This window comes from the organism of the source record quoted next, unplaced genomic scaffold (assembly GCF_019419815.1).
Source record: "Pyrus x bretschneideri cultivar Hongxiangsu unplaced genomic scaffold, Pyrus_bretschneideri_v1 Contig63, whole genome shotgun sequence".
NCBI lineage: Eukaryota > Viridiplantae > Streptophyta > Magnoliopsida > Rosales > Rosaceae > Pyrus > Pyrus x bretschneideri.
In genome coordinates, this window is record NW_025999802.1 from 69,273 (window position 1) to 85,410 (window position 16,138).

Genomic DNA, 16,138 nt, shown 5'->3' on the forward strand with positions numbered 1-16,138 from the left:
AATGTTTAACCATCTTTCCAATAAAACAAACTCAAATTGTTTGGGCATCTTCAATGAAGGGCCAACTTTAAACAAAGTCAATGGTCACTGTTTGTTATAAGAAAAGTGAAAAAAAAAGAGCGGTGAAAGAGGTTTCCCTAAAGCTTGGACTTTGGACTTTGAGATTCTCTGGACCATGTCGGGGGGTAGATTTTGTAGTCGTCATCTTTCTTAATTTTATCTTCTTCTAAATTGTCTTGAGAAAAGGCATCAGGATTAGCTTTAATACAATTCTGCAGAACTACAAATGGATGCACACAGTCTGATCCCTGTAAGTATAAAAGGACAAACAATAAAACCTCATGTTAACTACAAGCATATTTACGCTGACCAGAAACAGACCAGCCACCTAATGATAGTGAGCTTTATGAATTTCCAACTTATAGTGTTACATAACAAAAACTTTATTCTTACAATCTATTTATAGCATTTTTTCTAATAGAGATGAGACACATGTGTTGGTGGGCCCTACCTTTATTAGAGAGATGATATAAATAATGGTACAAATAAATGATAAGCGTAGCACTACGCTACATCCGCTAGGCTAGGTTACCGTTACCACTTACCAGTACGTAGAAACAGATCAACATGGTAACTGACCAAGTAAGTAGCATCCATTTTACAATCATAATCAGAATTGGTAAAGATCAATTTTCAAGAATTTTTCATTTGGAAGAAGGGAACAAATGAGAGAACGAAAATTGAAAATGCGTTTTGCTCAAAATTTTCACCAGGTCTCTCCAGTCTCTTTGGTGACTAGATGGACGTATTTTCCATTTATGGGTTACTAAAAATCCAGGTCCACAGCCAGATGCATATCCTATCACTAGTACCCAACCCAATTTTAAGGCACAGGGGTCAGAGTTGAGATTACCTTTTCTTCCACTGTGCTCTTAAGATAACAGAGAAAGGCCTCTGAAAACTGAAGTCCGCAGGGCCCACTTCGTAAGTCAGCTATGCAGGGGCATTCCAGTGCCTTGTGAGCCTTGGCATCAAGAGACTGCAAAGTGCACTAGTTGGACTCGTTGGATGGCCAATCATTCGTAAGCGAAAAGCAAATACTAAACGTATGCCCTTTTGAAAAAAATGTGCAATAAAAGATACACCCCACCCAGCATATCCCTTTTAAGAGAAACAAGTTTGGGGTCTTTGAAACCAACCTCATTTCCGTCATTGCCATATGCTGCAGCTTCTGTAAATGCACAACATGGCAGGAAGGAATGTCAAGTATTATATACTTTGGTAAGTAGTAGATGATGAAAAGAAACAAAGTTCCCGAAACTAAGGCCCCAGTATTACTATTAATGTATGATGTAGCTCAAGACACCCGTCCCAACCAACAACATGGCGGTCTGTATTATTAGTATACAGGAGAGTGTTGTGGAGCAAATTAAAGAAAAATTTGTCTAGAGTCTAGAAACACTTGTGGAGCGTCGTCTGAAATCAGTTGCTAGGGCTGGGATCTTTGTCCTGAGATCCCGAAACCGACCTGAAAACTCCCGAATCGACTACCCAAAAAAACCAAAAGTCCCCAAAAAATTTAATAACCGAAACCGAAAAAAAACCCCCAAAATCGGGTACGGGGATCGGTTACTCGCTAATTAAACATGCAAAAATGAATTTATCTTCGATGAAAGACAGATCCACATCTTTTTGTTTTGATCACTAATTAATCATGCAAAGGGCTGATAATAATAAGAAGAAGAAGAATGTGGTTTTAGTGGTGGCAATTGGCAAAGTAAACAATTTACAATCAACGTATTATTGTAGCCAAATTTACTAGTCTAGTGTGTATATAATTTAATTTATAGGTATATACTCAAGGATAGGACTTAATAATTCTGCAGCAAATACATATTCAGATTATTCCAATAATAAATCAATTCCAACAAGTTCAGGCAAGAAATTCACAAACACCCAAGCAACGCCGTAAATAAATCACAAATACCCAATAAGAAACGAGAAACGGTGGTGCTGTGTAAGTATAATGAATCATACCCTAAATTAATACACAAATTATATAGATAGGGCAGCGGAAAGGAGAGACTGTAGCGAAAGAAAGAAAGGTACCCACGGCAATAGGAGAGTCTGTGGAAGCGGAAGGAGAGGATGAGGATGAGGAGGAGACACCAGAACCAGAGTAGCGATCCGCTGTTGCTGCCTCGCTTTGAACTTGACCCATCTAATCTAATCTGTCTCCGCCCGCCCCTTCCTCCCGAGTCAGTCTCTGACTCCCTACGCTCCCCAGGTTGTTACATATCATTACCCTTAATAGATTGGAAAACTCAGTCAAATCCCCCCAGTCGGTCAAATAGTCAATAGTCAACAAATTAGAATATGTTGGAGGAGCTGATATACGGCCAAACCCATTACTTCCCAAACCCAAGACCCAATAGTATATGTACTCGTCCTTATTTTGTTTATAGAGCATTGAGCCTGGTCCTGGGCCCATCATCAGCTTCAGCCCAAATTTTAAATAAGGCGAGCAGCAAGGCGCCTTGCCGGTGCGGTGTTCGTGGAATCTCCCGCAATCTAATTTCTCAATCTTGGCAGTGTTGATTACAATTCAAGAAAAGGAAAAGGAAAAGGAAAAGGTATGGCTGTTCATTTGTGAAATTACTGGAAAAAGGAAAGAGAATGAGGAAATCAAATGGTTGGGAGAGCAGACGACGCGGCATTGGCATTTGGCAATTTATAGTATAGCCCAGGCCTAGGGGAGGGAATGTGTGATGTGTTAGTCTAGGTAGGGTTAGGGTTAGGGTTATGGTTACGGTAGAATATATGGAGAACGTGAAGTTGGGAATGCTGGACGGTTTCCTGACGAGAAACCATCAAAAATCCCTGAAATCCCTTTTCAGCCGCAACAAATCTCCCAATGCGAATGACAATGGAGACGACGACCAAGACTCCCCTTCCTCTGCTGCTCTCAATTCTCCAAAATCCATTCCTCAGCTCTCTCCTTTCGCTAATTCCGTCGTCTCTCGCTGTTCCAAGTCTGTCTTCCTCCCTCTCCCAGTCTCCCTCCTTTTTTTTTTCTTTATTGATATGAATATGCTGCTCTGTTATTTATTTATTTATTTTTTCTTTTTACTTGGGTCGCTCGAGAAGCTTCTTCCCTTCCATTCCCTTTACAAGCATGTCCATTGTACAAAAACCAGCACTGCATTTGATTTGGGCTTCATTTGTTTTGCCAATTCCACCCTGTAATGCGACTGCACCCATCATTTTATATCACATTTTTTTTTATACATGTTATTCTTTGATTTGATTTTAGCATGCTGGTGCTGGTGTTCGGATATTACAAATCATATATCTGAATGAATCCCTCCGGTCCTTTGATTTTTAGTCCATAACTATTACCTGGATGACGCAAAAAGAAAGATAAAATATATCTTCTTTTTACTATTTCTGCCTCTATTATTACTCTCCTCATCATTTTTATCATCATCATCAAACGCAAAAACATTACATCCATGAAATCCATAGATTTCATTGTGATAGTAAGCATCTACTGCTATGTATTATTGGTTTATAGTCTAACCATGATTCATTAAAATACATCTATACCATCTGTATCCTAGTAATCTTGATGCTAAATGCATCTCACCTGCTACTGCAGGATTCTTCAAGTCCCTACTGAAGAACTACAGCATCATTTTGACACACAGCTACCCGAGAGTGTTAAGGAACTTTTGACTTATGCCAGGAATTTTTTGGAATTTTGCTCATACCAAGCACTCCATATACTGAGCAGTCGTCCAGATTATTTGAATGACAAGGAGTTCCGCCACTTGACATTTGATATGATGCTTGCGTGGGAGTCGCCTAGTGTTGAGACGAAATCCCAAGACAAAGTGAGGCAGCCTCATTGTTATTTTAGATCACTAAGGGTTTCTTTTCCCCCCTATAATTAGTCAGAAACTCAAGTGTAGCTCTTAAATTTTATCTTCGTTTCTGTGAATGATCTTCAACTGCAGGAAACTACTTGCAGTAACCAGGAAGTAGAAGACGAAGATGGCTGGTCAATTTTTTATTCTAGTTCTACGAATATGGCCGTGCAGGTTCTTTTTTCGTCAGTTTCCTCGTTTCTTTGTCTGCAATGAGCACATTATTCCCATCTAACCGAGTTTTGTGCATAGAATGGGCTAGTTTCAACTTTCATCTTATTCATTCAGTGTAGTTACTACTTTCAAAAACTAACTTGTGTTTCTCCTTCAGGTTGATGACAAAAAAACTGTTGGGCCAGAGGCCTTTGCACGAATAGCTCCTGTTTGTGCTGCTGTTGCAGATATAATAACAGTCCACAATCTTTATGATGCCCTCACAAGTTCTTCAGGCCATCGACTTCATTTCCTTGTATATGACAAATACATACGAAGCCTCGACAAGTATTTTTTTGGTCCTTTTAGTTATCATTGTGGAACTGTTACTCAAAGTACATGAGAATTTAATCCTAGGTGCTTGTCCTATCATTGAATGTTAAGTTAAATTTGGAGCATGCATAGCCCATATGTGTTAAGCCATAGTTCCAAACATACTTTTATGAAGAAAAATGCTATACAAGTAAACGGTTTATAAAGTATGTTTGCACAAACTGATGCATATCATAGTGTGCAATAATCGGGGTCTGGCCATGCATGTAGTTCACCTTGTGTGATGAGATGAAATTGGTGTATACCTCGTTAGTAAGAAATGCATTATCCATTTCTCCTCTATGATTTCTTTTTAATTAAAAGACGAAAATTTGTTTCGAATTTGGCAACTGCACAGTAAAGTGGACAAGAATTCCCCCATGATAGAAGAGAAAATATCCTATTTCTCGTCTATGGTAATTCTAGCTTTGGTTAGATTTTAAGGTTAGTAGAAGGCACACACATGCACATGCACATGTGCACTCATCAGTTCCAGTGGCTATGGCATGTGGATTTTCTACTTTCTATCAAATATAACTAAAAAAGTGTTTGCCTTGTTATTTTTTCTCGTTGTTTAACCTTATTGATGTCAAATTTTGTCTATTAATTAATGGCTCTTTTGCAGGGTTATTAAGGCTTCCAAAAATGCATTGGCCTCGTCCATTGAAAACCTTCAGCTTACAGAGGGAGAAATTGTCCTTGATGTTGATGGTACAGTTCCCACTCAACCAGTGCTGCAACATATTGGCATGTCTCTGTGGCCTGGTAAGTGATTGTATTCAGGAAGGTGGATCTTGCGTTAAGTAAATTAGTTTTTAAAACCATAAACTTTAGAGCTAATACAATTTGGAGACATGAGTAAACCTTGGGAATGGTCTACTTCTTATATTATAAAACAAGAACCCCTCATGGCCTCCCTATAAATATTATTGGAGGGAGGATTTTCTCGAGTGATTTTGCTTCAACCCCTCATGGCCAAGTGACAGTTTAATTTTTTTTCATCTTTATCTTTCTACATTTTTGGAAATCCTATAATAACCAGCTCTGCATCGTACTAATGAGGACACCTTCCCCAATTTTGAACTTATAATATTTTAAACAGTTGCTTTATGTTCTTTTCCTGAAAACTTTGCTAAACAGGTTTGACTAATTCGGGTCATGGTCTCAATTATAGCAGGCTCCGTTTTATGTACTAAAATTTTGTATTATATAAAACTGGAAAGTGTTGCTCATCCAATCTTTGTTTATCTAGGACGGTTGACACTTACCAATTCTGCACTGTACTTTGAATCATTGGGAGTTGGTTTGTATGAAAAAGCTGTTAGGTACGATCTGGCAACGGATATGAAGCAGGTCATAAAACCTGAATTGACTGGACCATTGGGTGCTCGGCTTTTCGACAAAGCCATTATGTACAAGTCAACATCTGTGTATGTGATATATCTCGTCTAGCCTATATGGAACTTGTATGATCGTGAGCTGACTCAATTTTTTTATTTGATTCTTTTATTCTTTATTTGCAGAGCAGAGCCAGTTTATTTGGAGTTTCCTGAGTTCAAAGGCAATTCTCGCCGGGACTATTGGTTGGATATTTGTCTCGAGATCTTGCGTGCACACAGGTTCATTCGGAAAAATAATCTTAAAGAGACTAAGAAATCAGAAGTACTGGCAAGAGCTATTCTAGGCATCATCCGATATCGTGCAGTTAGAGAAGCCTTCCATTTCTTTTCATCCCATTATAAAACCTTGCTTGCTTTTAACCTTGCTGAAAGTCTTCCAGGTGGGGACTTGATTTTGAAAACTTTGTCAAGTCGCTTGCTGCTTTTGAATTCCGGTGCTGCCCAACATGATCTTTCTGGGAGTCCACATGCAAAATGGCAGCCAAAACTTTCTCCAGTTTCACTTATAGCACTTACTCAACTTGGATTTATGTTACAAAAAGATGTACATCTTGATGGAGAAGCAATAATAGTTGGAGATGTTTGTGTTGGTGAGATTAATCCCTTGGAAATGGCAGTGAAACAGTCAGTACTGGACACAGGGAGGGCTGAAGCTGCACAGGCAACTGTGGAACAAGTGAAGGTGGATGGAATTGATACAAATGTTGCAATAATGAAGGTTAATATTCATTTCACTTGTTAAATTGGGGTTTCCATGCCAATATAACTTTAACCATTCTTACAAATTAGTAATAGTAAACAAAAGTGGATAGAAACATCTGAAAACTCCTTTGAAGAATGAATCTATTTGTAGTGCGTTTAGTTAGTGACATAGATTGCATTTGTTTTGTTCTTCATTGCTGAGGAAAAAGAAGGCAGTTTCTCCCTTCCCTAGCTGCTGAATATGATCTTCAATAGGCGACAAGTGCATTGTCACTCCTGCTCAACCAAATATAGAAAAATTCGTTGAACCAGTGCAGTAATTCCAGAAACATGTATTGATGTGAGAACAAGTTACTGTGATTAAATTTTGTTGAATCTTTTTGTTACACTTGGGTGTTTTGTTTCTGCTTTAATGGAACCCCATATTAGTAATAGAGACAGAAGTACTTAAAACAGATTGTACGCAGCCATTAAGTTTTTTTAGTTCCACCCTGTACCTTTTATACCTTTGGAAGTGCATCCCTTCACGACTTTTACTCTGGAGGTATAATGTTTGTACTGCTTATGTAAAGATTATTTTGTACTTGTAGGAACTTTTGTTTCCAGTGATTGAATTAGCTAGCTGTGTTCAAGTTTTGGCATCATGGGACTACCCTTATAAAACAACAGCGTTTCTGATGTTGAGCAGCTACTTTATATTAAGGTAACTTGTCTGTGACTGGAGATTTCTGGGCCTGGTTCCAAGAGTATGATTTATTTATTTATTGCCCCTTACGGGGAAAAATTACCTCTCTTTTCGCAGTACAAATGGAGAGCCGGCTGTTAAACCTGGGCTGCCAGAGCATGGGGCCTCTTTGTTTTGAGTTTGAGCCCCACATGAACATTACAGTCTGGGTTTAACCGACTCTGTCAAGTTAGTGCTGGAACTAGATAGGAGTTGGGTTCCCCTATTAGTTCCTTAAGAACAATTCTACTTTATAAAGAGGAGTTTATTGCATGGTCCCTCAATTGGTAAATAGAGAGGGGTTGGGATTTCCCCTATTAATTGTTGCTTGTGTTGACCTAACTATCCCTCAATTCCCATTTCTTCTTTAGCTTTAGCTTGGATGGCCAGAAGTAATGTAATGTTAATTTTGTTGTACAGGGGTTGGATCAGATATATATTGCCATCAATTTTTGTATACGTTGCAGTTGTTATGCTCCAGTGCAGGCACTTTAACAAAGGGAAACCTTTAGAACCATTCAGAATAACACCTCCCCATAACCGAAATGCAGTAGAGCAGCTGCTGACATTGCAAGAAGCCATCACTCAAGTTGAAGCATTACTTCGATCTGGGAATATTATTCTCTTGAAGATAAGAGCTCTCATGTTTGCAGTTCTTCCACAGGTATACTTTTGAAGCCATGCTAATTTATTCTTAAGCTCTCATAGGGCGGGTTGGCTTGTTTGTATTTCCAACATGTTCGTGTAACATTAGAATTCAAATTTCTATTAGGAACTGGTTCTCTCTCCCGTTGATGCATTACATATCATAACTGGTATATCTGCAGGCAACGGACAGGATCGTTTTACTGCTGGTTTTCATGGCAGCAGTGTTTGCATTTGTGCCATTGAAATATATAACTCTGCTAGTATTTCTGGAGGCTTTTACAAGGGAAATGCCATATAGAAAGGAAAGCAGCGACAGGTGGGTGAGGCGAATTAGGGAATGGTGGATCAGAATACCAGCAGCTCCGGTTCAACTCATTAAACCCGACGATCGCAAGAAGAAGAAATCACTTGACGATCGCAAGAAAAAGAAATCATAAAACTTTGCCAACGGTACAAACAACGCTATCAGTAGTAGGTTGTAAATGGCCAAATGTGGTTCTATTTCCAGTTCAATTCGTACCCTTGTTTATTTTTGTACACAATATCCAGTTAAACTTTTCATAGATGGATAGGGTTCTGCAAATTATGTTGTGATAATAAGTACATTAGAGGGAGAAAAGGGGTGCGCACACTATTTTTTCTGTTACATTGAAAAAAATCAAATATGACATTCTATTCCTATCTCATTAACCCACATTCAACTATGTAAAATTGTAACAAGAACCAAAAACTACGAAAATAACCATGCTGGTTCAGGGTCATGAGGGTAGTACTAGTACCTATACCCACATTAGCTCCACCTTCATCGACTTTTGCTTGCATGGAATAGATATCCGCTAGACAATAACTCTACCAACGAGCCCAGGTTTCAAATTTGGCCACTACATTTTAAGTTTCGCCCGTTTTTTAAATTTTAGGCAAACTTAAAATGGCAAACTGAAATTAGCATTGATGTTTTCACTGGCTTACAAACAAAACCCCGTACAAAACCTAAAATATGAAAAGCAAGGGGTGTGTTTAAGACATAATGATTAGAGATTATGCATTTTTTCCATTAAACGTTGTCTGGCCAAAACTCCCTGAAAAAGGCACGCTCAAATTCTCTCTCCTGCAAATTTTTCTCTAACTCCTGCATCTTCTTCATCTTCTTGGAGAGTCCCTTGCCTTTTCTTGATTGCCCCTCCTAAACACCAACAGCATAATTAGTAGCGCAAGAGTGTAGCCAGTTATAATGGTCAGCTTAACTTCGCTCTTCCTTCTATGATATATTGTCTAAATCATTGATCCACCACCTTTCTCTTTCAATAATTCTAAAAAGAGTTTCTTATTGATTGCCTCGGAGTTACGTGTTTAGAAGAAGACGAGTTGATGAACAACAATATTTTAAAAAATAAGCTCCATCGTCTAAGTCCTGTGTAACTTCATATTTTTCTAACTATTTTCATCATGGAAAACAGGAAATCAAACAAAAAAGATTGGGTTTCTGAAATATTGATACACATGCAAATGAACTCACCTGGTCATTTTTTTTAATCAAGGCAGTAGAATCAGGGGGCTTTAGCGCCTTCTTTAACTTTTCTGCTCCCAGGCCCCGTTTATTATTCTTTAAGTAAGTCTGTACAGGCTCTAACCTTCCCTGTTTCATAGAAATAAACTAGTTAGATATCCCATCTAAAAACTAGTAGCACGTAGCAGTTAGCACATACTTACGATAAACTCGCTAAACCCCATTCCATGCATCAATGACTTTCACATGCACCGAATAAGCCTACCAGGCTTGGATTGAAAACTTGTTCTATTACTGGCTGAAATAGTATTAGTGCCTGACAACTATTTCAGCCCATTGATGCATAGTGGTTAACAAAATGAACCTGTTCTATTACCTTTTTCTTTTTTCTTTTTCTTTTTTTTCTGTTTTTTTCTGGTTGAAAACTTGTTCTATTACCATTGCTACATACTGCATGTAGCAATGGTAGTGGAGGTATCACCGGAACAATAGTGGTAGCAGCTCCAGTGGTGATCCTAATGGTGTTGTTAGGTCATAGACTCATAGTTGTAACAGAAGTGGACCAAAGCTGTGGCTTTGGACATTACAATATCACCCTTCTTATGGAACTATGTATTCCACATGCAAGGAAGATGTATGCTTAACAGAAAACAATCTGATACTCTTGGATCCGTATTACAAACAGTTTTCTATGCATATCTAAAATGTGTCCTTTTCTAAAGTATGCTTCTTGAGGTTCATACCTTGGGTACTAGAATGTGTCCTTTTCTGCAACTGAAGTGCAATTATACAAGCACACACAATTGACTGTCACAATGATTGTTGACCGATCACAGTAATAAGCTCATGCATGATTTCAAAACAAAATTAGTTGAAAATCACATGCATAACATAGAATTGAGAAAGCAGTTCGGACAAATAAAGAGGTTACGTGTCAATTTCTATAACTACCCAGAACACTACAACAGTCATGTTCAGGAATCCAGAAAAAAGTAAGTCAACAGAAACCAAAGCTTACACAAACAAGTGAAGATGAAGGATAGTAATATACTAATAAATAGGTAACTTGTTGAAGTAAAGTAGGAGTGAAGAATCAGAAAGATGCTAATATATTAACCTGCTCAGAAATCCCAAGACCAGTTCCTTCTTTCCAACCATGTTTCTTCAAAAGCTGCACAAGATCAGCCACAAGACAGTGAATGCATGACCAAAGCAAAAGGAAGAATAACATTGAAAACAAAGAAAAGAACTATAAATAGAAAGATAATGGGGGAATACCTGAAAGCCTATATTGGAGGAATTGATGGCTGTTGATGAACAACTTGAAGAGACCATGCCATTTCCCATATCTTCTTCCTTCTGTACCAAATGCATGAAGCTATTGTTCTGAGGTTAAGAGATAACAAATAATAATACACTACTCTGGCATCTCTCCAATGGTTTTATACAAACTGGGTTATGTTTGCGTCTTATCATTTTCCTCAAAATTCCGATTTTCTCATTCTTTCACTTAGATTTACAAAGAAATTATCACTTATATCATTGATGCACATTCTGTTGTAACATGCAGTCTCGTTTAGTTTGCTTAGGCACGCTTCTCTTACAATGGATTCAAAAACTAATCTTCTAAGTTTCTTTAGCTCTTACCCGCTTTTATGATTTTCTTGTGCATAATTTGTTTAGGAGCCTAAACACAAGCTCACAAGTCCTAAAAAGGAGAAGAGCTGAAGTTTAAAAACAAACCAGAAAGCAGCAACAGCAAATGAAGCTAACCTTTTCATACTTTCGTCGACTAGAATCCGAAATTTCAGAAACCGGCAAGAATTTATTTGTTGAAGTATCTGCTCCTATGCCGCGTTTGTTGTCCTTCAAGTAAGCTTGAATAGGCTCTAGCCTACCCTGTTGACATGATAAACATACTCACTCAGCTACGAACAAAATATAAACACACAAACATGTAAATATATATAGCTATATGTCCCGTGTGGAGTTTTTTTTTTTTTTTTTTTTTTTGGAAACAATGTTCCGCGTGGTTTTAAATTAGATTTAACATATAACTTTTCTTGGCTGGAGCCTGGAGCCTGGAGGTATTAAGAAAAATCAATGGTTGATTGTACATAACGACGGATTTGAGCTGCACCTGCTTCTTCAAAAGCTGCCTCCCAATTCTAATAACATATAATCACTTTAATATAAAAATTAATTCGAATCTTAATTTCGTACAAACGCTCCAGCGGCTACAAGTCAGTGGATACCTACCTGAAACCCAATATTGGAGGAGTCTATAGCTGGAGCTGAAGAAGATGACCCCACCGTTACCGCCTCCTCCTCTCCCATGAATACAGATGATTAATGGCTTTCGCCCAGTTTTTCCTTTCTTTCTTTTCTCTTTAACCAAAAAGAAGGAAGAAAAAAAATAAAGTCGGGTTAAATTTGCTCAGCCCTAAATTATTGGAGTGCTGGTGGACCAACCCAGTTATTTTCTCATCACATTATAATTTGAATGTTTTGTTCTCTTTTCGCGTTAAATTTCACCTGCTATGAAAATTTAAAAATTGGAATGTTATTTTCCCACTACCATTAATTTCTAATATAACTTCTAATATGTTATTTTCTTACTCATTATTATTTCAAAAAATTAAAATGTTATTTTTCTAACAACGAACTTTTCTCTGACGATAATTCATCAGCAATTGAATGACTCGCCACACACTTTTTATTGTGTGATTATGCACTTTAATAACAATCGTCAATATTCAATCATCATCAGTTACTAGCTTCTTACACTTTGGTTGGAAATGGCATCCATATTTTTTGTTCTATAAATCCTTCTATCTTCATGTTTTATGTCTTTTCGGCCAGTACAGTTTACATAGTGTTCATTCTTTTCACCGGTTTTAGTTCTAGGGTGATTTGAGTCCAGGTTGAGTTCATGAATCTTCAGTCCACATATTTAAATTTCCAAAACTCAAATATGAGTTTTGACTTCAATCATTTCCCTTCCAATGCAAAAACTTAAATCTTAAAACGCTAAATGTAAGATTGTAGGTCTAAAAATATAAATATTTGCATTCTAATACTATTATCACACTCCACACTCTCTAAATACATTTTATACTACTACTTTAATAGTTAAACCCCACATCAAACTCTTCGTTTGAAAAGCTTGACCAGCCCAATTTTAATAACAAAGAGTGAACACATCTATCGTGTTATCATAGATTGAATTCCCTCCATATTTCGATTTGAATGGGTAATTAGTCATTCACTTGTTTATCATGGATTGAAGTTTCTGCATAGTTAACATGAATTGGGTAATTGCTAACAAAAAAATTAGTCTAATCATGGAATAAAACCCTAATTTTAAAGTAGTTAGTCATTCAATTGTTTATCAATATGTTTTGAAGATAACTTTTAAATGACGGCTAAATAGCTAAAATGGTCACTGAGATTTGCATAACACATCATTTTGGTCCCTGAGATTGAAAATCAACAGAAATGGTCTCTAAGATTGTCCACCATCCATCATTTTGGTCATTCCGTTAAGTGTCCCAGAGCTCTTGGTTGGAAGTTTGGGCAATTTTCAAAGCTTTGTAACTCAATCATTTCTTAACCAAATTCGACCCATAATATATCAAAATGAAGATAGAAAAGTGTATAACAAGATTATACCTATTTGGAAGACCAATGGTTGCTGGTGATGGCCGGAAAATAGCCTCAAATTTGACTAGTCCTGTGAAAAACTGGAAAACTCGCCGGAAACTGGGTAAACTTTAAACGTTCTTAACTTCTTCAATACTCAACCAAATTGAGTGATTCAAAAACAAAAGTCATAAGTCTCAACGAGAAGAAGAGAATGGTACCTTTATCAATGGCTAATTCATTGTAGTTTGGCCGGAAAACGGCACGAAAGTGGCTAACTCGAAAAATAGTTAGCCAATTTTGAGCAGTTTTCCAGCCAAAACGCAGTGAATTATCCGTTAATAAAGGTACCATTCTCTTCATCTCATCGAGAAGTATGATTTTTGTTTTTGAATCACTTGATTTCGTTGAGTATTGGAGAAGTTATGAATGTTTAAAGTTTACCCAGTTTCCAGCGAGTTTTCCAGTTTTCCCGTTGACCAGTCAACTTTGAAGCTATTTTCCGGCCATCTCCGGCAACAATTGGGCTTTTAAATAGTTATAATCTTATTCTACACTTTTCTATCTTCATTTTGATATATTATGGATCAAATTTGGTTAAGAAACGATTGAGTTACGAAGTTTTGAAAATTGCTCAAACTTCCGACGAAGAGCTCCATGACACTTAACGGAGTTTTTAACATAATAACCAAAATGATGGATGGTGGACAATCTTAGGGACCATTTCTATTAATTTTCAATCTCACGAATCAAAGTAATGTGTTATGCAAATCTCATAGACTATTTTGATTATTTAGCCTTAAATAACTCATCATCATCTTAATTTTTTTTCATCGCTATAAAGTACGTGAATATCAGTCATTTTTTTTTTCCAAATTATTTACAATACGTTGGTATTGAAAACATTAACATTGGTAAACGGCCTCGTGCTTATGAGTTGGAGCGCATTCATAAAAAAATATACATTTTAAAAAACTTTAGAACATTTCAAATGGGATGTCAAATTAAAATGAAATTTGACATTTTTATAGTTGATGTGCCAAATAATATTTTGTAAAGTCCATTGTTCCAACTGAGATGTCAAATTTGTTAATAATAAAATAATTAATAAGTGAAGAAAATAAAGAAAAGAAATATGTGAGCCCAATACTAAAATAAAACAAATTGGTGTTGCCTTTAAATTTAGCAGCAAAATAAAGAATAACAAAACATGTAAAATTTTAGCATCTCATACCTGAAAGGTTTTTTAAGAACACGAAACGATACACTATATATTATTATATAAGTGAAGAAATTTCTTTTTAATGTTCCTCTACAGTCTCTCATCCTTTGAAATCTGACAATCAACTTCTTTTTTTTTTTTTTTTTTTTTCCAAAACAGACTACATAAAATTTTGACATATAGATTAAAAATGCTCTTACAGGTATATAAGTTAATTAATATCAAAATCTTTTATGAGTGTGTTTGTGATAATAGAAAAACCCATATATATGTATTACATGGGTTTTTGCTTAGACCATCTCTAATGGTGGGCTAAAATCTAAAATTTCCCTTTCCCTCCCCCTTCCAAATCCACTTCAACCCATGATCTAAAATAAACTTAAAACCCAAACGGGGGTCAAATTCAGGGCCAATTTTAGACCACAAAGCAAAATAGGCCCCACCAACTGAAACTGAAACCAAGGCTGTGAATCCCACTTCCCAAATGCAACTCGCGTTGGGGTGACATCCCCGCGTTGGGGTGTTCCCCCGGTTATCAGAGTAATAAGTAGCCCAACGGCTACTTTTTATCATCCAAGGGTCTTCATTAAATGGGCCGTTGGTTAATCCAACGGTCCATGTTCAAATTATTATTATTTTTAGTTTATATTTATATATTTATTAAATCTAACAGCTTAGATCGAATATAATCAAATCTAATGGTAAAAAAAAAAAAAAAATCTAATAGTCCAAATTTAAATCCAACTGCTAAAATAATTTAAAAAAATTATTTAACTTAAAATTCAACCAAAAACTCTATAAATACCTATATATTTGTTCAAACATCCACACAAAACTCATTTTTCTCCTACAATTCTTCCAACTTTTCTTTCTACCATTTCTTCTCATTTTTTTAAGATTGCAAAAGAGCATGTTCGAGATCATAATTGGACCTTTGACGAATATATTGTTTTATGTTTGACATGGATTTTTATTAGCGAAAATAGTGTCATCGGCACGAATCAAAATAAAAAGGTTTTGTGGGGTAAAATCGTTGATAAGTTCCATGAAAACTCCAACGCTAGTTGAAGGGAAGTTGGTGGTGTTTATGATCGGTGGAAGATTATTAACAAAGCGTGCACTTTGTGGAAGGGAAGCTTGGAGAGAGCCACGGTTGACATGCCTAGTGGAAGGGACGCCTCATAAATTGTGAGTTTCTTTGTTGATATTTTAGTTGTCATGTACATAATAATATTTTGCAACTAATTGTTTTTATGTATTTGTTGCATAGGGTGACAAAGCAATGACAATTTACAAGATAAGAACTACACCAAAAAATCAAGCTATTAAATTGCATCATGCTTGGAACATCCTCAAGGATTGTCCGAGGTGGGGAACCGATGCAAACCAACAATGTGGAAGATTATTTCATAGTGAAGCCTCACCCCTAAATGATGTCAATGAAGGTGTGAGTTTTGCTGACAATGAAGGTGTCGAACAAATGACCCCAACTTCTTCTTTCGCAAGGCCTCCAGGTAGAGATAAGCAAAAGGAAACAAAGAGAAAAAGGAAGTCTCAAGATCCGATATGTGCACAATTTGCTATCGAAATGGTAAGATTGAACGAAAATCATATCTCTCGGCAAGAAGAATCGTCCCAAATGCGTTTAGCCATGAAGGAAGAAGGGGATAGGGAGTAAGAAAGGTTTGAAGTTAATTTGATGATGGAAGACCTCGACAAATACACTTCAGAGAGGAAGAAATACTTACGTGATACGCAAACAGACATTTTATGAACGAGTATATTTCAAGATGATGATTCATCTCAAGACTATCACCCAAGTCCATCACCAAGTCAAGATGG

General features: G+C 36.8%; 3 protein-coding genes across 6 annotated transcripts; 1 reads left to right on the top strand and 2 right to left on the bottom strand.

Moving 5' to 3' along the window:
• On the bottom strand, positions 1–2,277 carry LOC125471898 (mitochondrial intermembrane space import and assembly protein 40 homolog). Of its 2 annotated transcripts, none has more exons than XM_048572842.1 (4): positions 2,114–2,277; positions 1,200–1,232; positions 914–1,039; positions 1–308 (listed from the first exon to the last, which is right to left on the bottom strand). In XM_048572842.1, the coding sequence occupies exons 1-4, from the start codon at positions 2,219–2,221 to the stop codon at positions 138–140; spliced, it is 438 nt and encodes a 145-aa protein (XP_048428799.1). In that variant the 5' UTR covers positions 2,222–2,277; the 3' UTR covers positions 1–137. The 2 variants fall into 2 exon arrangements, with proteins under 2 accessions (XP_048428799.1, XP_048428798.1); XM_048572841.1 differs by having other exon boundaries at positions 1,200–1,231; positions 2,110–2,277.
• A 319-nt stretch (positions 2,278–2,596) lies between these two features.
• On the top strand, positions 2,597–8,521 carry LOC125472022. 2 transcript variants are annotated; one of them, XM_048573056.1, is made up of 10 exons: positions 2,598–3,032; positions 3,659–3,893; positions 4,017–4,100; positions 4,258–4,427; positions 5,077–5,216; positions 5,704–5,881; positions 5,975–6,569; positions 7,144–7,256; positions 7,698–7,941; positions 8,105–8,521. In XM_048573056.1, exons 1-10 carry the CDS (start codon positions 2,803–2,805, stop codon positions 8,360–8,362), a joined length of 2,247 nt encoding a protein of 748 aa, XP_048429013.1. In that variant the 5' UTR covers positions 2,598–2,802; the 3' UTR covers positions 8,363–8,521. The 2 variants fall into 2 exon arrangements, with proteins under 2 accessions (XP_048429014.1, XP_048429013.1); XM_048573057.1 differs by lacking the exons at positions 7,698–7,941; positions 8,105–8,521 and adding an exon at positions 7,356–7,550 and having other exon boundaries at positions 2,597–3,032.
• A 333-nt stretch (positions 8,522–8,854) lies between these two features.
• On the bottom strand, positions 8,855–11,847 carry LOC125472023 (G patch domain and ankyrin repeat-containing protein 1 homolog). Of its 2 annotated transcripts, none has more exons than XM_048573060.1 (6): positions 11,692–11,847; positions 11,206–11,331; positions 10,711–10,791; positions 10,550–10,603; positions 9,442–9,561; positions 8,855–9,108 (listed from the first exon to the last, which is right to left on the bottom strand). In XM_048573060.1, exons 1-6 carry the CDS (start codon positions 11,767–11,769, stop codon positions 8,980–8,982), a joined length of 588 nt encoding a protein of 195 aa, XP_048429017.1. In that variant the 5' UTR covers positions 11,770–11,847; the 3' UTR covers positions 8,855–8,979. The 2 variants fall into 2 exon arrangements, with proteins under 2 accessions (XP_048429017.1, XP_048429016.1); XM_048573059.1 differs by having other exon boundaries at positions 10,711–10,818.
• Between the last annotated feature and the right edge of the window lie 4,291 nt (positions 11,848–16,138).

Excerpts from the sequence above, each read along its gene's own strand:
- LOC125471898 (XM_048572841.1), bottom strand. The coding sequence starts at position 2,221 with ATGGGTCAAGTTCAAAGCGAGGCAGCAACAGCGGATCGCTACTCTGGT. Across the intron at positions 1,232-2,109 it reads AGACTCTCCTATTGCCGTGG|AAGCTGCAGCATATGGCAAT; the intron begins GTACCTTTCTTT and ends GTGCATTTACAG. Across the intron at positions 309-913 it reads AGAGCACAGTGGAAGAAAAG|GGATCAGACTGTGTGCATCC; the intron begins GTAATCTCAACT and ends TTATACTTACAG.
- LOC125472022 (XM_048573056.1), top strand. The coding sequence starts at position 2,803 with ATGGTTACGGTAGAATATATGGAGAACGTGAAGTTGGGAATGCTGGAC. Across the intron at positions 3,033-3,658 it reads GTCGTCTCTCGCTGTTCCAA|GATTCTTCAAGTCCCTACTG; the intron begins GTCTGTCTTCCT and ends CTGCTACTGCAG. Across the intron at positions 4,428-5,076 it reads TACATACGAAGCCTCGACAA|GGTTATTAAGGCTTCCAAAA; the intron begins GTATTTTTTTGG and ends GCTCTTTTGCAG.
- LOC125472023 (XM_048573059.1), bottom strand. The coding sequence starts at position 11,769 with ATGGGAGAGGAGGAGGCGGTAACGGTGGGGTCATCTTCTTCAGCTCCA. Across the intron at positions 10,604-10,710 it reads CCTCCAATATAGGCTTTCAG|CTTTTGAAGAAACATGGTTG; the intron begins GTATTCCCCCAT and ends GATCTTGTGCAG. Across the intron at positions 9,109-9,441 it reads TGATTAAAAAAAATGACCAG|GAGGGGCAATCAAGAAAAGG; the intron begins GTGAGTTCATTT and ends GTTGGTGTTTAG.